Raw genomic sequence first — 25,369 nt, 5'->3', positions numbered from 1 at the left:
ATCTTTAGTTAAAATATTTGGCAATGGAGCTCCCTTTTTAGGGACTTTTCAGCATTTTACCCTGGATCACAAAGCACAGGGAAAGAGTTCTGGAGTCCTTGTGTAGGAGGAGACACGTCAGCTGGAGAGGAAACCCCAACCACAAAGGTGAGATGGAAACTGGGAGGCAGGCAGGCTAACGCCACTGGTACATGCTCAGGAAAAAGAAATGCTTCTTGAAGGGACAGTGAAACCACAAAGATGGTGAAGTATCTTGACTCAAGTTCAAAACTGACCTAAGCTTGAGCTGTGGTCCTGGAGACTTCGCTCACCTGTGTGCATTGTGGGCTCCAACCTGTGCAACCCCTTCTGTTCAAAGAGCCTGGAGAGGAGACGGAGCACTTGGTGGGGTCAGTGCTGGAAAGTCATCTTCTGAGTCCAGAGGAAGAAAAACATCCCAACAAACAAAGACCAAAAAGCCAATGTCCAGCATCGATTGAATCAGGCAGGTGATGCTGCCAGGACACCAGGCAGCTGCGATTTTGGTTGGAAGCTTTAATCCAGATCAGTGGCAGCCACTGCTTTGGGCAGGATCCTTGCTTTTGGCAGGCTCCTCACCTGCTCCCATGCAGCTGAAGCTGCCGGCGACACGTGCTGTTCAGCAAGACATGAAGCCCAGTTGTTCTCACTGGCAACGAGACGCCAGGCCCCGAGCTCAGAGCCAGGAAACGAGGCCCACCAAAGCCTCAGCTGAGCCCTGCACCCAGCACCCTGTGAGGACTGCTACAGCTGAGGGTTGAAGGAGGCTCAGAGGCTTGCTCAGGACCATGAGTACCTGCTGTTCCCTGGCTTGCTGTCCCCTTGTGTTCACTGACAGATCACACGTCCTGTTATGGGCGCTGCTGTTGGGCAAAAGGTTTTTAATACATACCCAATGTCTTCTGTCCCCAAATTTCACACTCTCCACATCAAACCTTGTAAGAAATCCCCAGCACTGTTCCCATCTCCCTGTAGCACTGCTGGGGCAATTCCCAGCCCTTGCCTCCAGGCAGCTCCCAGCCCTCCTGCATTCATGTGCTGGAAGGAGCAGCTCTGGCCACCTGCAGCCTTCTGCTGGAGTCTCCGGTGGTGGAGGATACCAGGCCTCAGGCCCCAGCTCATCAACAGGCTTCCCATGGGGTTTAGTGGCCTTAACCAATTTCTTCCAGTTATTCATATTTCTCAGCAGCCACAGTCCCAGTGCAGCCTCCACATTCAGTATAGATCTCATCTACCTCCGTTTTTTTTAATAAAATAATAAAATACATTTATATATTTATATATATACTAAGAAAACTGTACAATATTGTATGCAAAAATAATAATGCACCAGAGGCCATCACAAGTAATGCTATACAGCCAACAGGCTACGCTTTGCTATCATGGTACCCAATGTTAGCAGCGAAGGACAGACACAAGTAGGTGCAGTAAGAAAGCAATAGGTTACCCCAAACCCCTACCTTGCAGCTCTCAGGGAAGAAAAACCCAAACAGAACAAAATAACCATCTCCAGCGAACAGGCAGGTTGCCTGAGAGCCTGGAGCAGAGATGGAAACAGTGCCAGGACGTTGCCAGCTGGGATCCACTCACAACTGAGGACTTGGGAATAAACCATTCTGTTTCATTTATCTGGGGAGGCTGGAGCCATCAGACACTCGACTTTGGGGAGGTGGGCACTGAAGGATGGTATTGGAATGAGTGGTGATTGTTCATGGAAGACGTCCCTGTGGACTCTGCAGAACTGAGTCTCTGCAGAACAGGACAGGGTGAACAAGGCCTGAAGAATGAGCACACAGCTGATGACCCAACTGTGCCAGTGCTCTGAGGGTGCTGGGCTCCATAGGAGAGGTCTAGAGCTTGAAGTGCCATGGAGGGTCTTCTGCCCGCAGGAGGAGCCACCACGGCAGCTTCTGGATGAAGTACCCTTGGATCGTTCCACAGAGTCCTTCTGTCTGAGCAGGAATGTCCTGCTGGCAGGCAGTCTGCTCTGGCTCAGGCCTCGTAGAACTGCCTCTCCGTCTGTTTGGTGATGGTCCCACTGGACATCACGGTCCGGCTCACAAACTCTTTGGTGACCTGCTTGGTGAGGGTGCTGCTGGCACTCTCCACTCTCTGGGTTGTCACAAGCATGCCATCTGCAACAAGAAGAGCTCAGTGGTCAGGGCACCGTGCTAAGTATGGGGTCATGGGAAATGGGATCTGCTCTACGTGGTGACTCCTGACAGAGGTTTCTCCTTGTTACTGATGGGAAACCTCTCCTGATCAAATGATTCACTGCTTTGCTGTGTGAGTCAATAAGCTGGATCTCTCAACAACTCCCCAACTCTCCATAGTGCAGCATGAACCCATCACTCCATGTGCTCAAGTGGGACAACGGGGCACAACTAAGCTGAGGGAATTAAAGATCATCATCACACTTCTCTGGTTTTTCTCCTGCTCTGAAGACCTAACCTTGCAGGAAGGGCTAGAATTTGGTCCCTAGTGATAGTCCTGGGGGTCTTTGAAAACCCAGTGTTCCCTCTGTGACTGCAGCTGCCTCTGGGGCAGGGCAGGGACACGGTGTGGGAATGGGTCTGGTCCTCTTCATCAGTCCCACCAGATGGACCCTCCCGCCCTGTCTTTAACACTTGAGGTAAAAGCACCCTCAGACCTTTGGACAAGCCGAGTTATCCTTTGCTTCCCAAGCTTTCCAAAGCCCCTACCTGTGAAGTGGGGATCCAGAGAGGAATGGCTGATGCTGGTTTTGGTGGTGTACTCGGTGGGGAAGTTGTACACTTCCTCTCTCATGTACTGCTGTCCTCCAAACTGGGAGAAAGTGCCTGGGGAGAAGGAAAAGGGTTGAGTCAGCCTGGACATGACAAGGAGCTTCCAACCCCTCAAACCTGCACAGTGAACACCGAACAGCTCAGGAAGTTTCTCTAGCTGACATCAGAGCCAGGTTTAGAGGGAACTGATAGGGCTGGGAAGATGTTACACCTGTGCAGTGTCAGAAGCTGCCTCCAGGTGTGTGTGCAACCAAGCAGAAGAGAGAAGCTTCCTAATCAATGAAACACTGGCAGGTTCTTAAAATATTTCCTAATTCAGTGCATCAGCACTGGGACAGCAGTCACAAGACACAATATTGTCTTCATGGAATGACGATGTCTCCATGTCACCACCAGAGCTGGAAGGGGACTCCAAGAGCCATGTTCCCTGCTCTGAGAGGTTTCTTGTCTTTGCACCTCCCCAAAACACGGTACCGTACCTCCATCCTGGGATTCAATGGTGATGATGCCTTCTCTTTCTGGTCCAAAGCCTTGGCTGGTCTTGGCTTGCACTTTGAACTTGTATGGGACATTCTCACTCAGGTGTGGCACAGTCAGGGTAGTTTCTGGATTATCTCCTTCAACATAGATATTCCTGGGCTCCCCTAATCCACACAGACACACCGGCGGTGAAGACAGACAGGAGTGATGGGCCCTCCAAACACACTCCCCTCCAACTCTGGCTGCTGCCCTGGCTTTCCCTGAGCTTTATGCCACCCACAGACTGTGTGATTGCACCCAGTTCAGCTCAGGATTGGGACAACTCTATTTTAGTGCAGTGGTGATCCTCAAACAAGGTGCACCAGCTTTGGGCTGTAATAAGCTACAGGTCCTTCCACTTCCCACCATGTTTTTTACACCAGACTGTGCAAAGACACCAAGCATCAGGGTCCAGCAGCTCCCAGGCCTAAGATCAGCCTCATGTCCCCACTTTACCTGCACCAAGGTAAGCAGACAACTTTGTTGCTGGTCCCAGCAAAAATGCAGCAAGTTGCTGCCTTTGCTGGAGGTTATCTTGTGCTCTACACAGGGAACTGGGCTTCCACAGCCTGATACCATACCTCCTCCATGCAGCATCTCACAGGTGACCATGTAGCCCCCAATGGTTCCATTGGGCTTGCGGGGTCTCTCCCAGCTGAGCTGCAGGGAGTCAGAGCTGAGGGCAGTGAAAACCAGTGGTCCAGGAGCACTGGGTGTGCTCAGTGTGAAGGGTGAACCTGCAAAGGCACGAGCAAGAGGCCAGTGTCATGGGAGGTGGTGAGGAGGAGCCTGAGGTGGGTCTGCACACAGGATTTATGAGATGAACTGGGAAGTCTCTGCTCTCTAAACAGCAAGTGGAAGGTGAGATGGGGAAGAAGGGCCTATTTCTAAATGAAAGGAAGGAAAGTAGAGCTCAGGATGTGGTAAGGGGAGAGAAAACAACAAGGCCAGCACTGTCAATGCAGCAGATACATCAGTATTATCTTCTCTATGTCCCTCATCCACCTCACCTGGTACGGGGCTGAGCGGGCTCTGCGGGTCCACCTGTGACTCTATGGTGATGACTCCTTCCCGCTCGGGCCCCCAGCCTTCCTCACTCTGCGCCTTCACCTTGAAGATGTAGGAGTGGTTGGGCAGCAGGTCCTCTACCACCACCGAGTTCTGTCTGGGGTTGGGGATGTTGAGTCGGTGCACTTCTCCTGGGATGCACAGAGAAGTGGGATGTCAGATCCACGTTGCAGGCACAAAGCCACAGCTTTTGCCTAAACTCTATCTCAAATGAACTGCCTTGCAAAGCCAGCTGGGGCCCCTCCATCACACCTTGCCACTAACTACTGGTAGAGCAGGATGAGATGCTGTTCAAAAAAAAGGCTTGGGACAAGCAACAGCTTCTTGAAAATACAAGGATTTTCAGCCAGAGAGAATGATATTTTCAGTAGTAGTGCCCCATGTTTCGTGTACAAACTAGAGATTTTCATTCCAATCTCTCCTCCAAGTCCAATGTGATGTAAAAACCTTCAACTAAGATACTGGGGCTGGTGGACAATGAGTCCAAGGTTTTTTGGAGGAGGGATGACTCCACAAGCAACCCCAGGAATCATCCTCCCAGCAGAAGTAGGGAAAGACATTTTCTCAAGGCTGTACAAAAAGCAGAGTTGGACCCACCCCAGAATATACTTAAGGTTGGAAGGGACCTCTGGAGGTCATCTGGTCCAACCCCTCCTGCTCAAGCACATCACCCAGAGCCAGATGCCCAGGAGAAGACCCAGGCCAGACTCCCCACCACCAGAAATTCCCACCACCAACTGCCTCATGGGCACTGACCGCCTGTTCACTGACCTCCATTGAGGAGCTGGTACTGCACGCTGTAGCCCTGCACCTCCTTCTCACAGTGTGGCTCCTGCCAGCTCACCTTCAGGGAGGTGGGTCCCAGCGCAGAGAACACCAGGCGCGTGGGGGTGTCAGGGATGCCCAGCGGCAGCCTGGAGTCTGAGACAAAAAGGGAACATCAGGGAGGAAATCTGGGGGCTGAGGGCTAAAGGGGCTGGGAGAAGGGAGGGAGTAGCACACACAAGCGTAGGATGGTCCTAACAGTCTGGGGAGAACGTGTCAAGATGTCATCTCTGCAAGCTGGCCCCTCATGAGGGCTGACTAGCTGGCTCTGCACACCTACAGTGACATCCCACAGCCATGGGATGTCAACCCTGGGTGCAACAAGTCACAGTGACCTTCATGTCCTGGTAGAGAGATCAGACCAGGCACCTGGATGCTGTGTGTGGCCCTCCTTGCTCACCCCAAAGCACCCTGTCCAGTCTGCCAGAAGCTTCACAGACATCTTCAGATGTAGCTCAGTTAAGACTGGCCCTAGTCTACAGCTAAAACAGCCCAATGTTTAAGGGGATGGGTGCAGCTGGGTGCTCTGGCTCTTCCCCCAGCTCAGGCCAATTGGGACTAAAGCTTATGGTGAGCACAGCAGCCTCACAGGTGACACTCAGGGACTGAAGCTCCTAATTGATACAGACTTTGGCCAAGGAGCTTGCAGAGGGACATCTTGTATGGAGCACACGTTCTTCCCAAGAGTCCTCCAAAGGCCTGTGGGGTAGGACTAAAACCAAGAAGTTGGTTAGGAACAAAGAAGACTGTGACAATGAGTTGATCAGCTCGTTAGACCATGGAGGCAGTGGTGGTGTTAACCAGCCCAGGTGGGTTGAAACACAGCTGAAGTCACCTGCAAATGGAAAGGTGGTGTGATGGAGGCACAGGCCAGGTCAGGAAGATCAGTGCAGCACACAGCAAGCCATGGAGAGATGGTTTGGGGCAAGTAGTGGATGGCAACAGCTCAAGGACAGCCAGTGGCATGGCTGTTATGGGATGTGTGGCTGGGAGGAGACGCTGGACAAGGCTGTACCTATGAACTTGCAAATTCCCGCGGACCCATCGGTCATGATTATAGAGTCCCGAAAGCCAGTGCTGGGGTAGTAACCCTTCACCTTTACCCTGCGCCTGAAACCCACATCCCGGGGCCGTGGGATTGTCCTCCCAGCATCTTCATGGATGGGAGGGAGGAGTCTCCCTTGGTAATCTACAGAAGTGATGCAAGAGAAAGAGAAAAACACCATTGGAGACTTCAGAGTGGGTCCAGCCCAGGTACTGGCTCCTGCAGAGATGACATTTTAAGGCTTGGATTTGAGGAACCTTTTAACAACCTTCAGCCTGCACCAGCTGATGTACACGTATGGAGCTGAAAGACAACCATGCTGCTAGAGTAAGAAGATACACATGCTCTTCCCAGAGTGCTTCATGGGGTGAGGATAAGGACACAGATCCTTTTCCCAAGCACTCTGCATGGGAAGGATGGGAACTCTTTCCAAACTGGTTTGGGAACAGAGTGGTTTTAACAAAGCACCTATACCTCAGCAGTGAGGATATGACCTTCTAGACCTCTGGTTTATAGGCCCCTTAGCTGTGAACACTCCTCACCCCAACAGGACTTGCAGGGCATGGATCTGAAGACACTCATGAGGGTGGAAGAGAAGGACAGATCCTATCACCACAGTACTCACCATGCCCCATCATCATCGTGGAGTAGTCCCTTGTCAGTGAGGAGCTCCCCATCACCCTGTGCTCCTGCTGCATGTGAGAGCTCAGCTGGTGGTAGCTGGTGTTTGTTGTCCTGGTCAACGTGCCGCTGCAGCTGCCAGGGAAGGAGAATTCTGCCCGGCCATTCAGCAAGTGCTCTGTGAAAGACAGCACACTGTGAGGACTGTGCCTGTGGACAGGGCTGCTGCTGCATTTTCCATGGGGAGGAAGGAGGCCTCATGGTTGCCTCCCATCATGGAAGGGGGCATCATGGCTGCATCCCAGCTTCAGCCACTCTGAAAGGCTGTTCTGGAATGCTACATCTAGAATAAGCCACAACCACCCAACGTGATGCAGAAACAAACAGGTAAACATAGACTTTGCCCTACACCCAGCACCAGACACCACCACGGTGCCCAAGGTAACTCCAGACCTCGGCACTGGTGGGGCACTGCCTTGTGGTTCTTGCTATATTCTCTCACATCTCTCCTTAGCAAAAGGAGGTAGAAGGAGAAAACCTGCCCTTTACGGAGATGGTTTGTCCTAATCTCACTCCAGATCCCATCTCAGCTGGAACTGGAGACCAAACTCTGCTCCATGGTTCTGGTCCTTGACAAACCCTCATCTCTTCCCAGCATGCCAGGAGAGATCAGCTACCCACGAGAGAGTGATTTCTTGTTAACAGTCCAGCAGGTGTGCCAAGGATGCTCAGGGCACTTAATTAAGGTGAGGAGCTGCAGGTATCATCTGAGTTTGCTCCTGCCTCGGAGGTACAGTCTTTTGTAGAAGCAACTTGCCAGCGGTCTCACAAGTCCATGCTGAGATGGGGATTACCTTGACACTCTTGTGAGGAGGCACACCAGGACAAGGTTTTGAAGCAGACTACAGTACGTGAACAGAACATCACGCCAACATGAGGATGGGCACACAAGGGGAGGAAAGGGACACACAATGGCCCAGCCGCCGGCCCCTCGGCTCAGAGCAGGACGAGACAGGACACTCAGTGCCGTAATGAAGACACCCTTCACCTGCTTGGGGCCGGGGTGTCCCACTCCTCTTCAAGCTTCCAGTAGCCACGTCGCTGTCCTCCTCGTGGAGGAGACCCTCGGTGTCCGAGGAGAAGCGGCTGCTGCCAGAGAGGCGGGGAATGGTTTCAGGTGGGAGCCTCCAGGTGATGCGGCGAAGATCCAAGTCTTCTCCCAGCAGCTGCACATATTTCCACCTGGAGCCTTTTGGGACAAGGCAAGCACTGGTGTTGGCACAGAGTGGGCTACCCATCACCTTCGTGCTGCTCGCTGGGGAGGGGAAGGGGCAGGTGCCGGTGGGAACGACACCCATTCACAGCCCCTCTTGCCAAGTGCTGGCTGATGAGTTCAGGTGCTGTAACCATCGTGTGGCTGGTAGATGGAGGATGATGGGACTGTGACGTGCATGGGGTTCCTCAACCCCAGGGCTGTGTTCCAGCCCTGTGTCCATCATGACAAAAGGCGAGAGTCAAAGTCCCACTATATGCCTGTCCCTGTCATGAAGAGTCTGTGACAATTGTCCTCTGCTCAGGAGAGGTTTCCTCACTCCTTGATGTGTGCTTGGGATGGCCGGCCTCTTGGTGTTCCCATTACCTTGCTCTCTGAAAAGACCAGGGACTTGCTCCTTGCTTTGAGGGCCTGGAGACTCCCCCCAGGGAAGATCCTCCAGCTCCTACTGACAAGGCTCATCATTTCACTTATGGCCCATCTTCCCCTCAGTGTCCCTGTACAAGACAAGGGAGCCAGCCTCATTCAGAGAGTGAAGTGATGGAGGAAGAGAGACCAGTGCCTTCCCAGCACTTGATGAGTTCCCTCCTGTTGGCTTAGCCAAGACCCTGAGTATCCAAGGGACTCAGAGGTCTGTGCCTTGCCAGTGCTTGTTTGCTGACAGTAACTCGTGGTCCAGCCAAATGGCAACAGGAAGGGAAAATGAGCAGGGAGGGCCATGACCAGCTCCTCTCCCACTCCACGCTGATATTTCTCTTTGCCTCATGGCTAAGACAAGGAGGTTGTGGTCTTATTTATGCTGTGACTAGTCAAGGGTTCCCACGGATGCAGCTACCGTGCTTTGGTAAGGTTGATCTCCCCCATGTCCGTGACTTGCACCTCCCCATCTCCATGAGGAGGAAAGGAGAAGTGAAGCTCATTGCTGAAAGCTGTTGTTAAGGAAAATGATGTTAAAAATGACATTTGCAAAACTTGGAGCAATGTACCTGAATCATCAGAGATGCTGGGATGCTTGCTGCCAGTTGGAGAGCGAAGCACATCTGTGCTGTACATCAGGTAGCTGTCATAGTCCTCACCTCCCTCTGCATCAATGATGGGGACATCAGGGATGATGGGGACTAGAGGAGAGGTGGAAAGTGCCATTAGACAAGCAGGTCAAAACCACACAGGCTGCCCACGTGCAGGCTGCCCTTCAACCAGGGTGACTGTTGCAGCAGAGCAAACTGGATGTAGAGAAGCAGCTGGGGGATGGGGAGCACTCCCCAGCACTGCTCCTGCCCACCCTATTCCCCACCCAGGCAGGGCAGCAACTCACTGGACATCGGACGCTTGGGCTGAGTAGCAAGGTTGATGGTGGCTTCTCTCTCAGGTCCCCAGCCAGCACCATTTCTGGCCTTCACCATGTAGCAATAGGGCTGGGACTCCCGCAGGTTTTCTATCAGCACCATGCGCTTCTTTGGGTCTTCAACCAGCACCTTCTTCATTGGACCAATGGGTACTGCAAATACAGGAATGCCTATCACCCATGAGGCCACAAAACACACAGGATCCCACAGCACCCCGCCCTTGCTCAGGATGTAGTTGAGGTTTGGCATCAGGACATGGCCTAGCTCTGGGACAAGGTGCAGCAGCTATTTGGGCAGCTCACAACAGGCATGACATCATCCTGGGGAAATTTCCCAGCTGAACACTGACAGCAGCCTACAGCAGTCTCCCATTGCTGGTGTGTCACCAAAGAGGGACACGCTGGCACTCTAGCCCTAGGTCCAGACCTATGAACTAAGTTTTTAAGATGAAAACAAAGACAAAACGCTATGGATGAGAACAGGACCTGAGAGCACCCCGTGCTCTGCAGGATTAAATCCCGAGTTGTGATTTTTCTGTTCTCTTTCCATCAAGAAGTGACCCCTCCAGGTCCCAGTTTTCACAAGAAACATGCATGAGGTGTTCTGGTCCTGCTGCTCCTTGGGTATGCCTCAGCCTGGGAAAAGTATAGTCGTGCCCCTCATCCTGGCTGGACTGCTCTGGTCGGAAGATGGGCTCTTACCATTGTCCTCATTGACGGGTCCATAGCTGACTTCATAAGCTGTGATCTCCCCGTTGGTTTCTGCAGGCTCAGCCCAGCTCAGCTGTGTCACAGTGGAAGACACAACATTGAAAGCCAAGCGTCCGGGTTCACTGGGAACTGAAAGGGCAAGAGCAAAGGGTCCAGGTTACAGCAAGTTGGGAGCCAGCACATGCAGACACCCAGAGCTCCCTGGACCATCCCTGGGTTGCAGTGGGAGCCTCTCAGTGCCGGTCCCCAAGACCATCAGAAGCTCAGGGCTGGAGCCCTGACCCCCATGCTCTGTGTACAGGCACCAGCCTGCTCCCACATGGTGGAAAGCAAAGTGCAGGGTCACTTACAGTCCTCCAGCGTGCGGCAGTAGGTGATGTCAGAGTAGGCCCCTTCACCCATTGCGTTGTAGGCAGAGACTTGCATCTCGTAGTCGCAGAAGGGGTAGAGGTTACGCAGCTCTGCTGATGGCGCTTTGACATCGATGAGGTGGGCTTCTGACTCGGGGTCCCCTTGGATCCAGTATTTCACCTGGCAAAGCAAAGGCAAGCCATGATTCCTCCACGTTCTCACCATAATGGGTGGGACATTCCTCATCTCTTATAGGAGCTGCTCTGGGAAAGACAGGGTGTTGTGCCATTCCTCAGAAATGGGAGACCAGGACGGCCTGGGCATTTCATGGTAAGTGATGGAAAGGGAGATGAACCCACCAGGAATCCTTCCTGCAAATTCCACATCTACCCAGCAATAGCCCCACCTAGCAAAGGATGGAGGGAGCCAGAGGGGATGAATGTGCTCCCTCCTTTGGACATCGTCTTCCCATCTCTTCAGCACAAATGACTGTGGTGTGAAACACCTTCAGGATGGGGCCCACACCCTTCCCCAGGATCCACTCAACCCCTTACCTTGTACCCCAGAGGTTTTCCCGGTGGAGGAAACCAAGTGAAGCGTATTTCCCTGGAGCTGAGAGCATGGGCACTGGGATTGAGCGGTGCACTCAGGCGGCCTTTGGGGGACTGGGAGACCTGGCTCAGGCCAGGGACACCATCCACCACCTCTGCAGATGCAAGGAAGGAGAGTCACATCAGTGCTAGTCCCCCATATGGAAGGAAAAGAAGGAAGCACGCCTCTCCCCAGTGCTGTCCTGCTATCTTGAGTGAGCCTCTCAGAGCATTTCTGAGGGGTAAATTCCCATTGTAGGTGAGGGAAACTGAGGCACTTGGTAATGACATCTCCCAAAGCCACACGGCAAGCTGGCATGAGAGTCAGGCTCAGACTCCCCCAGGTCCAGTACCTCCTCTGCTTCTCACGGGAACCACTAAGCACAACTCATGGCAGGTCCTGCCTCTCCCTTATTTTTACAACTTTTTATTCAGTTCCCTAAGGAAAAGGGATGATGAATCCACTCTATTTCCTTTTGCGAGGTAGATTATCCATCTTCCTCCCACTCCCTGTCTTTACCCACTAATACCTCTAGAGGGAGACCCAAATCTACCAGTCAGAGCTGGAAAACCATCACTACTTTCTGGGCGAGAAGCAGGGCTGGAGCTCTGTACAACACCTCGGAGTGGGCTGCTCAGATGTGGGGGTCCCACGCCCCCTGCTGCCATTCCCCACTGCCTGTCTGCCAGCCCCTACCTGGGTCAGCGATGGTCACTGTGGCCTGAGGGTATCGGCCAATCTTGGCGCCGTACTTGGGATGGAGGAGGTCGATGGCAAACTGCTTGAGCTGGTGGTTGTTGAGGAGGGTATCTATTTCAGTCAGCTCCAGCAAGGGGACCTGCACCTCCTTTCGTGTCTCTCCAGGCTGGAAGACCAGGTCACCTTCTGTGAGGACGTAGTCCTGGAGGAGAAGGAAAAGGCACGTGATTATAGCCCGCAGCACCCATGAGAAGGCTCACAGACAGCTTCCCCTCATCCCCCAGTCAATCCCCACTTGCCACCCAGTACCCACAGCTCAAAGGGCAGGTGGTACCCTCTGCCTCATGCACAGGCAGCCTCTCAGGTCCTTGAGGCACAAGGAGCAAAGGCTGGAGGAGAAACCTCTGTCCTCGTGCTGACCTGAGGCCTCAGGTCTCCCCTCTTCCAGCCACGTTCCCTTTGAGCCTGATCATCTGCTGCCCTGCAGCCCCAGGGCCAGTTCCTGCCCAGCCCTCTGTGCCCGCTCGTTCCTGCCTGACAAGACCAGGAGCATCACCCTTACCCTGCCATCCTTGGCAGTGAGATCCCGGGTCCTGTAGGTGACTTGGGACTTCCCGTCGTCGATGATCTCCCGGAGAACAGGGATTTTGGCCATTTTATCAAAGCGGCTGTGGGAATAGGCTGGCTGCACGAAGGTGATGAGGCTGCTGGCTGGAAGCGGCAGGAGAGAAGGAATGTGTAGATGAAACTCATGAAGAATCACATTACAAACATGCAGGTGTCCTCCCTGAACACAGTTCCTATCACCCACGGCTGTAAACTGTGCATAAAGTATTACTGCTTGGGCTGGAGTCTTTACCACCCCTGACTCATGCTTCCTGCTCAAAACAAGCAGGGGGAAAGGAGAGGCAAATGGCTGGGGACATTCACCTGCCCTGAGCACAGAATAACAGCAAGGAGGTTTTACTGTACTCCAGCAACCTGTGAACTGGAGCAGCAGATGCATGTGGTCAACCCTAGATCTGCCATGGAATTAGTAGCATCTGAACTTGTGATGGTCAAATGTTTGAGCCTGTCACCAGCCATGAAGACCCTTCTTTGGATGCTACAAAAGAAGCTCGAGGTTAGATTTAAGAGTCACCAAGCAGGTCTCTGGTCTGTGACCTGGGAGAGCTCAGACACACAGGCTGCACCTTCCTCAGAAACCACACGAGCCCACCTGGACATGGGACACTCAAGCATCCTTTATCTTGTGCCACAGTCAAAGCCCTTCACCTTGTTCTTTGATGATGGTGATGTTGACAAGCTTGCGTCCGATCTCTGCGATACCAGTGGGGACATCAATGGCTTCCACCTGCAGCTGCTTCTCATCATCATCATCATCCCTGATGAAAAGTGGGACACGGACATCCACCAGCTCCACAGCCTCTTGGAACTCCACCATCCCATGAGCATCTGGAGGAAGGGGCAATGGTGAGACGTGGGAAACACCCGCCCTGCCCAGCCAGGAGGCAGCGCCAGGCTCTGCTCCCTACCTTGGTCTGAGGTCACAGTGTAATAACCAGGTAAAACCTTCAGGTCATTGAAGGCCTCATGGGAAACGTGCTTTTCCACCACTTTGATGATCTCTGTCTTGGCTGAGCGAGGGGCAGTGAGCACTGTGTCCACAATGGCGTAGTCCTGCCTGTGACCAGGGGGAAGAGAAAGCCAGCTAAGAGCTGAGGCCAGGCTTGCTCATCTCACATAGTAGCTGAAAGGCCTAGTGAGTGCATGGGGCACTAGTCACCCCACACGTGTGTGTACAAAGGGGGAGAAGCAGCACCAGAGAGAGCTGCAGGTTCCTCTTACCTTTTCCCAGAATTGGGCTGTAACCTGGAGGGAGAAAAAAACCCCAAATCAGAGTGACTAATGCATTTGAGGAGACAAAGTTCTGTGTGAATCACAGCCCTGTGCAGGTCTGAGCTGCTGCAGCTGCCCTGTGGGTGCCAACCCCTCCTGCAGAACCTGCGGTCCCATCACATGTTTCCTCCTGCCTGGCTGCTCCCTCCAGTCCTGGATTTCCCAATGTGATGAGGAACATGCCCATGGGGCAGATGATATCTGGTCAGAGCCACGGGGAAGGGATAACACTCCCTGCCCAGCACCAGCATCCCCAGAGCTCTCCATCCTGCACCAGGCTCTCTAACTTTGCACTGGGCTGGAACTTTTGCATTTGATAGGAATTTTTCCCAGTGCAACTAGGATTTGTCCCTGTCTGGAGGAGTCTCAGGTACAAAGCCAGATGCAGGTGAGATGATTTGCAAAAACAAGGTGGGTGAAGCCCTGCACGGGGCTGGTGCCAGGGATGGCTCACAGACCATGGTCCCTCCCAGCATCCCAGATTTCACACCCCAGCCCTCTGGTCTCATCAGCAGTGCCCTGGGGCAACCCTGCCCCAAAGGAGGTCTCTCCCCAGTGACTCACCTGAACTTGGTCTGTTGGAGCTTGTGGCAGCCGGGGATGTGCTTGAAAACCTCATTCAGCTGCAAGAAGCAAGAGGGACGTTCAGAACAGATCCCTGGCTGAATGTGTTCAGAGAGCAGACGCTGCTGCCAGCAAACACAAGAACCCTCTGGCCATCCCTGGGTCCTCCCCCCTTGCCCTGCCACCCCAGGCAGACACCACCACATCTTCTCCCCATTACATGGCAAGAGACTGTGAACTGAAACCAAACAGGAGCTTCAGAACATGGGCCCCCAAGCAAACTTCAAATCTCATTGATGTGATGCTTTGCTGAATCTCACAAGCATGGCCTTAAAACCTGTGCTTTCCGTTAGAAAGAGGGAGAATCATGGAATCATAGACTGGTCTGGGTTGGAATGGACCCCAAGGATCAGACAGTTCCAACCCCCTGCCACAGGCAGGGCCACCAACCTCCAGACCTGGAGCTACACAAGGTTGCCCAGGGCTCCATCCAACCTGGTCTGAAACACTCCCAGGGATGAGGCACCCACTCCCTCTCTGGGCAGCCTGTTCCAGCCCCTCACCACTCTCTCTGCAAAGAACTCCCCCCTAATATCTAATCTAAACCTTCCCTCCTTTAGATTTAATCCATCCCCCTTGTCCTGCCATTGTCTGCCTTCTTAAAAGTCGATTCCCCTCCTGTTTCTCTGCTCCCTTCAGGGGCTGGAAGGCTGCAATGAGGTCCCCCCACAGCCTTCTTTTCTCCAGCCTCTCTTCATAAAAGCAGCAGCAATCACTTCTTCCTTTCAAGAGCTGACTGGATTCACAGCAGCACAGACACCCCCTCAGCCTGGCTGTCCCCTGGTCCCTCCCCAAGTGCCCCTCATGCCCAGACTCGTACGTTCTCCTCCACTTCCTTGCGCAGCTGCTCAGACTCCCGGTGGTCCGACTTCAGCAGGTTCTGTGTGAAAAGCCGGGTCAGCCTCAGGGACAGCCCGTAGGGAACTGGAAAGAGAAATTCCCAAGTCAAACTCCCCCTTTCTTGGCCAGAGAAATAACCCAGGCCAGAGCTGGAGCCACGGGGAACATGCACGATGCCTGGTATCCAGATCCTGTATCGCCCACCAGCAGAGAAAACCCTCTGGGGACTAGAGGCCTGACTGGGAAGGTCTCTGCCAGATCCAGCAAAAGGAACGGTGCCCAGTGGTGGCTCTGGACTGATGAGGAATCAATGTTATGGCTGGGTCACTGAGCTAATGAGACTCAAGCTCATGCAGGGAACGACCAGCATGCAGCCAGGCTGTCAAGGGGTCTCCAAGGCTACCAGCTGTCCTGCTGCCAGGCTGGACACAGGAACAGGCTGCTCAGCTTCCCCCAGGATGGAAGCAGATAAAGGAACAGCCCCCATTCCCTTTGCAATTGGGCTTGGAGGTAACGCCATGGCTGTTGAAGAGGGGGGTCACCACCAAGGGTCTTTATGTTCTTTATGGCTCCCTCTGCATCTCCTCTACACCCTGCCTGGGATGGGGCACTCACTGAGGTCTTTGAGGTTGGCAGCAGCGAGGGAGGTGTGGCCCTGCTTGTGAACATTGTTGTTGATCTTCCAGCGGACTGTGTCTCGACCCTTAAGGGATCCACTGCGGATCATGGGGGTGTCCAGGTGGTCAGAAGACATGAGGCTGTGGCGGAGCATGTAGTGATCCTCCTTGAAGCCAACGGTGCGACCTGCAGAGCCAGGGGCAGGGTCAGAGTCTGGGCAGGCTGGGACACCAGCCATCAACTTCCAAACACTGGGGACTTTGTTCTGGGAAATCCTTAGGGCTTCCACCAGGAAAAGGGTGTTGGGATGTCAGGAGTGGAGAGGGAAAGGGGTGTTCATGAGTAGGTAGAGCACATCATGCCAGTTAGGCATTGCAAGGATCTGAGGAGGGCCAGCAGTGGGACTCCCAGTTGGGCTTACCAGAGCGTGGGGCAGGGAGGAACAGTGGAGCAGCAGCTCAAGGGCTCCTTGACTCAGGCCCTCAGCTAGGACTTTTTTCTCCTGATCCACCTCCCCAGCTCAGAGAGGAGGAGGAGGGACACTTATCCCAGTATGCTCCCCCACCCAGGAAGCCAGTGAACCCCACAGATCCCTCTCCCCCCGTTTCCAAGGGCTGGTACCTCGTGCGCAGCAGGGAAGCAGGGCCAGGCAAGCCTAGAAAATAAATGGCCAAAGGCACAATCACTTTGTGACCAAAGGCAGAACCCCCAGCGTCTCCAGTTGGGAGGATTCACATCTGCAGGGATGGCTGGAGTGGGCTCTGAAGCTGATTTCAGCCAGATAAAAAAGTCTCCCAGCAACATGTGTTGGCAACAGCAACACAAGGGACCCAGCCCCATCTGGCCACGCTGGAGGCTGGGTGGATTCTGGGGATTTGCCATGTTTTTGGCTTTTATCTGGTCCTCTCCCCAGGCTGGGGCAGCTGGCTGAGGCACTTACCTTACAGCAGGCGCAGAACTTCCAGCAGAGCAGCAGGAGCAGCCCCAGGAGCAGGATAAGGAAGATGAGCAGTGGGATGAGCCAGAGGAAGGTCCCAGGGGGGCACTCTGCAACAACAGCAACGTCACTCCCAGGCATCAGCCCCCTGCTTGGGGCGTGCAGGGACTGGGGGGAAGGCAGAGACAGAGGGGGAAGGCTGGACCACAGCCCTTTGAGGGAAGAGGCAGCCCACTTAAGCTTGGGAACGTCTCTCTTGGTGCTCACAACAAAAAGTGCTGTTCTGGGAGAGCTATCCCATCTCTCTCTGCTCACACCCAGCCATCCCAAGCTACTCTTGGCACCTTGCACCAAGCCCTGCCTGTGGTGGCATTGAAAAGGCTCTGATGGCTAAAGGGGGTGGTCTCCAAGGGTGCTACACTGCACTCCTTGCAGTTCAGGTGACAGGCAGTGTCACCCACCCCATCGCACAGGGAGGTGGGCAGGGAGGTACCACGGCAGCTGACCCTGCCCAGGGACACAGCAAAGGGGCAAAATGGGGACCAGAGGCACCGTCACTGCTGATCCAGAGCCCAGGCTGGGCATCCTCTCCTGCTTGGTCCCTGCTCACCTTTTTTCTTCTGCACATGGACAGTGGTGTTGGGGAGGATGGAGGGGTCTCCCTCCAGGCTGTAGTGGTATGTGCAGTCATCGTCCTCGTCCTGGAATGAGCAGTGCTCACTGGCCTCTTCTGCAGAGAGGAGGGATGGTTGCAAAGTCATCAGGACCAGCAAAATCTTGTGGAGGAGCCCCACATACACACACACACACACATGCAACAGGACCCACAGGAGACACACCACACGTGTCTGCACCCAACTCTGCTTCTCCCAGTACCTTTCTTCAGCTCTTCCACCATCTGGATCTGCAGGTGACATGTGCTGCAGTTGCCCTTCATGTTGCCCGTTCCCCAGGCCTGGCAGCGAACACAGTCCTGGATGTTCTCACATACAGCCTGGAAGCCCTGGGCAGGGGGCAAGGTGGGGTGGGATGGTCAGGAGACAGCCCATGGGAAGCGAGGAAGGACATTGCCTCTGAAAGTCAGAGCTGGAGAGGCAACGCTGCGTCCCCACCCCAGCACCAGGGCAAGGCCAAAGAGTGGAATCACAGGGAACAAGCAGCTAACAAAGGGTTTATAAAAACCAGCACAGCACAGCCAGCTCCAAAACCTCTTATACCAACAGCCTGCATCTGGGCAGTGACCAGATCTCCAGGGCTTTTAGGTGACCTTTCCAAATCAGCTTTCTCCACTGCCTTGTTGGGATCAGCTTGTGTTTGTCAATGGGGAAACTGAGGCACTGGACCATGAAATGTTCTTCTCTGTCTTGAGGCAAATCTGAACAAGTCAGGAGCCAAGCCTCAAACCTCTGCCCTTCACCAGGGTGCAGATAAACACAGATGGATGTTCAACAGTTGCTGCTGGTGAGCTGGAGGGCAAAGAAAGCCTGTGGCTGCAAAGCACCTCCCATACCAGACCTTTCCTGGCCACTGAAGGCAGGACAAGCAAGACTAACCCCTGCTCAGGATTTTGCTCCCTGAGGTGTACCTTCACCTCTGCTTTGCTTTCTTTCCTTGCAGGTCCTACGTGGGAAAGAGAGGCCCAGAGGACCCTAGGCTGAGCCTCACCAGGGAGTAGCTGATTTCGCAGGTGGAGCTGGTGTACAGAGAAGCCTTGTCACAGATGCATCTGCCACATTCACACCTCCCATGGTTGTTGCAAATGCCCTGGGGAAGAGGAGGTGACAGTCGGCATCCAAGAACAATCCCAGACACGCAGCGAACTGGGAGTCAGCGAGGTGCCAGCTCCAGCAGCCCCTTGGGCACTGGGGCAACCTGCTGCATCCCTGCCTGGCCGGGTCGGGACCTACCCCTCTGCTGTCAGTGCAGGTGTCGGTGCTCGTGGGGCACTCGCAGCCGGGACCCTCCCAGCCGCTCTCGCACACGCAGGCGCCCTTGGAGCATCGACCACGATCTGAGATGCAAGAGGAGGAATCACCCAGGGCCCAGCCCTGTGCTGCTCCCCCAGCCCTGTCTGCACCTCCCCTGCTTTCCTTGGGGTGCCAGGGGGGCTGCAAACAGACTCTGCAACATCCTCCTTGCGCATCTGCGAGCGCAAAGACCCCACAGCCCCTTGCCACTTACTCAACCCCCCTCCCCAACACCAGTGCCACCAGCCCTGGGACACCCTTGCCTGCACCACCAGGCTGGAGCAGGGCACAGTACACCCCACGGCTGGGGGATGCTGGGGGTGGCGGGGCTGCTCTCACCGTTGCAGAGGAAGCCGGAGGTGCGTGGGCACTGCAGCACATCGTACTCGCAGAACTCCCCGTTGAAGCGCTGGGTCAGGTCCTCGGAGTAGCACTGGCACTTCCCGCACAGGCACTCCCCCCGGCCCGAGCACGGCTCCACATCCCCGGGGCGGATGCAGGCGTTGTTGTTGGGGGATGACGCTGGGGAGCAGTCACACATGTCCCCACGCCTGGAGGGGAGGAGACAGTGCTGAGAGAGGCAGGAGCAGAACACAGGACAGCAGGGTCCTGGGCAGGATGCCCTGGGTATGAGTGTGTCTGTCTCTGTGGGTCCCCAGACCACTCAGAGGAGTACAGAGCTGGTCCAAGTCCTTACCAGCCTGGGTGGCAGATGCACTGTCCGCAGGCAAAGTCCCCGTGAAAGCTGCACTTGGGGGAGTTAAACTCTTGTTGCTGTAAGAGAAGAAAGGGGAAGCATTGCCAAATGGGCTCACCTGCCCCCGAGACTGTTCCAGGAATCAGAAAAGAAGATTTAGGGGCAAAGTTTGGCCCATAGGACTGAGCTCTGCCATGGGAAAACACGCCCTGCTTGGCACAAGCTGTGATGATCACGGGGTTGAGTGGGACCCGTACACACCAGCCAACACATTCCCAACCCAGGCTGGCCAGGAGGAGGAGATCTCCCTGAACAACACACAGCCCCATGTACCTGTTCACAGGGACACATGTCACAGATGACAGAGGCTGTGACCTGGAGGCTGTCGCTCAGGGAAGTGGGTTTCACGTGGATAATTCCCTGCCGGTCTTTCTCAGGGAGGCTGCAGACATGCTGCCCACCAACGTACTCAAGTGCCTTCACGTGCATGTTGAACTTGCCCTGGGAGAAAGGGACACACCACAGGGGTGAGGCTGCTCTGCCGAACCACAGCTTGGCCAGACCAACCCCAGGTGAAGAAGGAAGGAAGGATGCAGCAGAGCGCTCAGCCACTCACACACATCTTCCCTCCAGGGCCATCCAAGGACTTACCACTTCCCCACGGGTGATGTGGAAGGAGCCAGATTCTGTCTTTTTATACATCGAGGAGGTGAACTCTGTCTTCAGGGCTTTGGGGACAAAATCTGCCCGGATATCCATCTTGGAGCGGATTTGCTGGGTGGCAGAAGATCATTATAACACTGATTTTTTCAGCAGTATACCTGTGACTACCCTGTGGCCTGCCCCAGAGGAGATGCCTCCTGCCTGCTCTGCTGGGCAGGAGATGCCCACCCTCTGCCTTCTCTGGGAGAAAAAGCAAAGCCCCAGAGAGCATCATTACCTCAAAGGCTGTGCGAAGCAGCTCCACGATGTTGGAAGAGTCCTCCTGGAGCACCCCAATCTCAGAGATGGGGAAATATTCCTGCAGCTTCTGCAGAGACATGGGAGTCCCCTGAGACAAGGCCTTGAGAAACCTCCTCTAGCACTGAAGTCGGCTCTTCTTTGAGCAGGGCTTGGACCAGAGCCCTCAAAAGATCCCTTCCAACCTAAAATTACTCTCTAGCAATGTGTCCCCACTGCTCCATCCCATAATGCACCCTGAGACTTCCCATGACCCAGAGCACCCCCAACACACTGTGCCACACTCCCAAAGTATCAAGGTGTTGGTTTAGCACCTGGGGACAAGAGTTGGAAGAACACTTTCTCCTCAAAGCTGCAGGCAGGGGAACAATGGTCCTGGAGGAAACCACCACCATGGTCTGCTTACCTTGTAGTAACTGTAGGAGTGGTTTGTGACAGCAAAGATGGGAATAATGTTGTGTTGGCCCAACAGGCGCACCAAGGTGGGAACTGAAGGATAGTCCTGCTTGGTGTCATACACGTAGGTGCCACTGGTGTCTAGGTGACACTGCTCATCGTTCCTTGCCAGGATCCCTGCCAGGACGTTGGTACCATCAGCTTCATAGTGAAAGGCAGATTCAGTGGAGAACACGAGCAAGTGAGTGCTGTCCTTCCTCCAGCCGATCTTATCCTACAGCCAGGGTGGGGGAGAAGGAACTTTTATCTCTGTGCCCTCCAAGCCACTGCACCACACTAGCAGCCACTGGCAGGCCAGCACTGGCAGGAGCTGGAAAACCCAAGGGGTAAGGCACCACGTCTACTAGGCAGTAAACACTGCCAGCTACATGGCCCTGGGGATCCAAGCCAGCAGGCTTCTGCTTCATCCATCCGCACCCCAATGCCTAGGATGTCTCAGCAGCTTGGTGCCAGGCACATGTATGTCCAGGGGGCAAGCCCACACTTTTTCTGGACATGTTTGGAGCTGAGCACATCCCTCAGCCAAATGGCCAAGCCCAAGCAGGCTGTTTTCCAGGGAGCAGAGTTCCACCACCACAGGCACAAAGGGGGACAGAGCAAAGAGCACACACAGGGTGCCCAGCAAGTGGCTCCTGAGCTGGGAATCAAACACCAGAGAGACACACACACAGAGGCGGTCTAAGATGTTGGAAAAATTTGGGATGTAAGACAACTCTGCACCAGGAACATGCAGCTGGGAGGAAAACAACCACCATTAGCTGACATACAACCCAAGCTCCCTGGCTGTCTCATCAGCTGGCCAGCGTGCTGCTGGTTCTCTCATCATCCAGTGTCAAGATCCATTCATTAAACCAGACACATCCCTGCATCCCTGGCCACTGTCACCTTGCACACAGCTGTCTGCAGGATGGCATCAAAGCCGCCCTCAGGGGCATCCAGGTTGCCAGAGATACGCTCTTTCTCCAGCTCCCGGCTGAAGTCGTTGATGTTGCTGGTCAGGCGGATGACGTTCTTGAAGGAGAAGGGGGAGTCGGCGTTGTTCCAGGGTTCACGCAGCCTAGGAGAGAAGAGGGGAGCAGGGTTTTTCCAAGGCTCAGGACCAAAAGGATCACAGAATCACAGAAACACAGAACTGTAAGGGTTGGAAGGGACCTCAAGAGATCATTGGGTCCAACCCCCCTGCCAAAGCAGCTCCCTAGGACAGGTCACACAGGTCAGCATCCAGACAGGGCTGGAATATCTTCAGAGATGGAGACTCCACAACACCCCTGGGCAGCCTGTCCCAGGGCTCTGTCACCCTCACTGTGAAAAAGTTCTTCCATAGATTGTGGAGAACTTCCTAAGCTCCAACTTGAGGCCATTGTCCCTTGTTCTGTCCCTACAGACCACTGAAAAGGGGCTGCCCATTTCCCCACGTCCCACACTTGAGATATTTATAAACATTAATAAGATCCCCTCTCAGCCTTCTTTTCTCAAGGCTGAAGGTGCCTGCATGCAAGGGGAGGAAGCATGGGGAGAGCCCCTGGGGGCTGGGGAAGCCTTCCCTCAAGGGAAGACATGAAGCTGGCAAGCTGTCAGCATGGAGAGGTAGAAGGGATGAGGGCAGAGAGGGAGGAGAAGACAAGACATGTTGTGGCAGAGCAGGGCAGATCTGAAAGAGGAGAGGACACTGCTGGCATTGGCATGGGAGACATTGGCAATGAGGGGAGGGAGATGGGTGGAGACTTGCACCACAGACAGTGAAGATCAGGAAAGTCACGGAGAAACAGAAGGCACCTGCCCACACCCTCTGCTCCCATTCCAGGGTCCCACTGGCCTCACTCACTTCTCAGGTCTCATGTCTGTCTGAGGGGATGAGACTTTGTCCACAAACTTGCCAAATCCGATGGTGTAATTGGAGGTCAGGGCTTGCAGGAACTCCGCTGGGAGGAGAGGAAGAGGGGGAGAAGGAAACATGTGAATAAAGACGTGTCTTGAGGTCACTCATCCAGGGAAAGAAATCCTTTCCTGGGCATTTCTCTGCTGGTCAGCTCTCAGATAAGACTCCCAAACTGTCAGCTTTTAAGTTCTTTGTGCTTGGGGCTTGTCTTTTTTGAGGTAGAAACCTGCATCACCTTTGGCAGCCCCTTTCCAAGGTGAGAGCTTCTGTAGCAGCACACACCACACCTTTAGGTTTACAGTGCCAAAGCCACTGCACAGATCAGCTCTGCAGAGCACCAGCCCCCACGCTGAGCTGAGAGGAGAGAGCACAGGAAACAATCCCTGCAGGGCCAGGGGAGACATCCCCCAACAAAGCTGCACAAGCAGTGAGAATAAGAAACCCTGATTAAACCAGACACCTTTCAGCCCTTTGCCAGTCACATCTGCTTCTGTGGTGCTGGCAGAGAACTCACAGCCAGGGGCAGGAGCCAGCGCCTGCCTTCATCAGCACAGGAGCTGGCTCCACTCTGCTCCCGAGCTCTGGTCTCACCTAGGTGTTGGCCCATGTTTTTGAGGTTAGCCAGATCATCAGACATAGAGTAGGAGAAGTCCATGAGGATGTAGAGATCCACAGGGCTCTCCAAGGGCTGGAAGACATCCATGTTGAAGCTCATCTCCTCTCCAGCTCGCAGCTGCATGAACATGCCCTGGGGGGACACCTGGGTCCTCTGCAGGAACGTGTTGATACTGAAATTCTGTGAAGGAAGAGTGAAAGGAAGGGGATGGACTCTGTTTCCTGGGCAGACACACCGGGGAGGAGGCATGAAGCAGGGAAATGGGAGGGCAGCGAGGATCATGCTCCCTGTCCTCACGCACAGCAGGGACCGAGTCAGCCTCCCCTGTGTGCCCAGCTGGGCGCCTCCTCCAGCCCTTGGCATTTTGCTTACATCTGTTTACCCTGAAAATACACCCCAGCCCTAAGCAAGCAGGGCTGGCTGCCAACAGGTTCCTCAGCTAGCCAAGAGAAGCGGGAGCACCGCTTTTGAGTAGACCCTACATAAACTGCGGGCTGGAGTCTCTGTTTTTCCCTGCTAAAGACTCTAGAGGAGGTTGAAGGACATGAAGGACATGGTGGGACCCCTCAGGAAAAACCCAGCAAGGGCTGTGTCCCCAGCACCCACCTGCTGGGTCTGCATCATGCCCCTGGTGTACACGATGCTGGCCTCCCCACAGCCGTACCGCAGCAAGTTCTCCCGCAAGTTGCAACGAGCCTCTTCAAAGCTCTGCCGAGGGGGCAAGAACAACGTTATCACCAGAGAAAGCAGCAAATCCTCCATGCCAGGGGGAAGGCACTTGTCTGGAGTGGGGTCCTCTGCTGAGAGCCCTGGTGAGCATTTGAGAGCAGGAACCCGGGCAGAGCCACGGGGATGGGTGTCACACAGGAACGCCAGCGGCCCACAGGAGCAGGGAAATGTGACCACAGTAAGTTACTGGGTTGTCTGGGGTCACAGAATGACAGAGCGTTAGGAGTTGGAAGGGACCTCAAAAGATCATCTAGTCCAACCCCCCTGCCAGAGCAGGATCACCCAGACTAAATCCCACAGGAACACATCCAGGTGGGGTTTGAATGTCTCCAGAGAAGGAGACTCTACCCCCCCCTGGGCAGCCTGTCCCAGGGCTCCATCACCCTCACAGTGAAAAGGTTCCACCTTATATTCCCACAGAACTTCCTTTGCTCCAGCTTGCACCCGTGGCCCCTTGTCCTATCACTCCCATCCCTGAGCAGAGCCTGGCTTCATCCTCCTGACTCTCACCCTTTATTTATTTATAAAAGATAAATAAAAAGGAATAAGACTCTCCCTCCATCCCTCACACACCCTGTACCAGGTCCAGCACGCTGGCACTTTCTGATAAACCCCTTTATTCCTGCATACATACAGGTCTGCCCCAGACTCCCCGGATGAGTCCCATGTTTCAGTGCTTCCCATCCAGACCAGCTCTTTGCAGAGAGAAGCCGGATCCAGAAGCTGCTCTCAGGTCCCTCCCCTGGGGGTAGTGGGATCCCTCCGAGTGCTGGGTGGGAAGCAGAGCCCCAGGCTCCCCTGCAAGGTCTCACCTCATCAGTGCAGAAGGAACAGTCCTTGTCCACTCGGATGCACTCGGTGCAGCTCTTTGCCCGGGACAGCACACAGCGGTTAGCTGCTGGGAAAGAGCAAGGTGTGAGGAGTGGAGAGGAGTGGGTGAGCCGTGGCAGGGTAGGAGAAAGGCTGGTCCTGTTCTCAAGGAGTCAGTGGAGGTTTTGCCCGGGCAGTTAATAGAAACCAGCTATGAAATAGCAGTGGGCAGAGAGGCCCCAGCTGCTGGGGATTTGGGAAACAGGAGTAAAGCACAGGATAGGTCTCTGAGGGACTTATCAGTATGAGGACCAGTGACAGCAGAGCCCAGGAGGGATGGGTACAGTCCCCATGGGGCAGCTGCAGACAGACATACAAGGGCTGCACTCACTTTTGCTCCTTTGACCGAGGCTGGTGGCACAGAGCAGGGACAGGAGGAGCAGCTGGGCACACACCCGTGGCAGGATATCCATCCTCTTCCTCCTGAAACACACGGATTGCTGCAT

General features: G+C 54.5%; 1 protein-coding gene across 1 annotated transcript; it reads right to left on the bottom strand.

The window, feature by feature from the left end:
• Positions 1–2,010: 2,010 nt before the first annotated feature.
• ITGB4 (integrin subunit beta 4) lies at positions 2,011–25,369 on the bottom strand (the record flags this gene model as incomplete). Its single annotated transcript, XM_084273731.1, has 40 exons — positions 2,011–2,153; positions 2,721–2,837; positions 3,263–3,427; positions 3,884–4,039; positions 4,313–4,501; positions 5,142–5,291; positions 6,211–6,384; positions 6,866–7,039; positions 7,910–8,110; positions 9,121–9,252; positions 9,450–9,632; positions 10,182–10,319; positions 10,541–10,721; positions 11,096–11,247; positions 11,829–12,033; positions 12,394–12,542; positions 13,107–13,286; positions 13,367–13,515; positions 13,680–13,703; positions 14,295–14,353; positions 15,175–15,278; positions 15,810–15,998; positions 16,434–16,467; positions 16,753–16,859; positions 17,360–17,479; positions 17,626–17,752; positions 18,415–18,513; positions 18,657–18,760; positions 19,056–19,267; positions 19,414–19,490; positions 19,747–19,914; positions 20,065–20,187; positions 20,354–20,443; positions 20,780–21,043; positions 21,715–21,886; positions 22,655–22,751; positions 23,300–23,504; positions 23,931–24,032; positions 24,866–24,948; positions 25,255–25,369. The coding sequence occupies 40 exons, from the start codon at positions 25,367–25,369 to the stop codon at positions 2,011–2,013; spliced, it is 5,613 nt and encodes a 1,870-aa protein (XP_084129857.1).

This window comes from Gallinula chloropus, assembly GCF_964237585.1.
Source record: "Gallinula chloropus genome assembly, chromosome: 20".
Lineage (NCBI taxonomy): Eukaryota > Metazoa > Chordata > Aves > Gruiformes > Rallidae > Gallinula > Gallinula chloropus.
The sequence above is the reverse complement of the archived record's forward strand: the minus strand, read 5'-3'. Positions and strand labels throughout refer to the sequence as shown.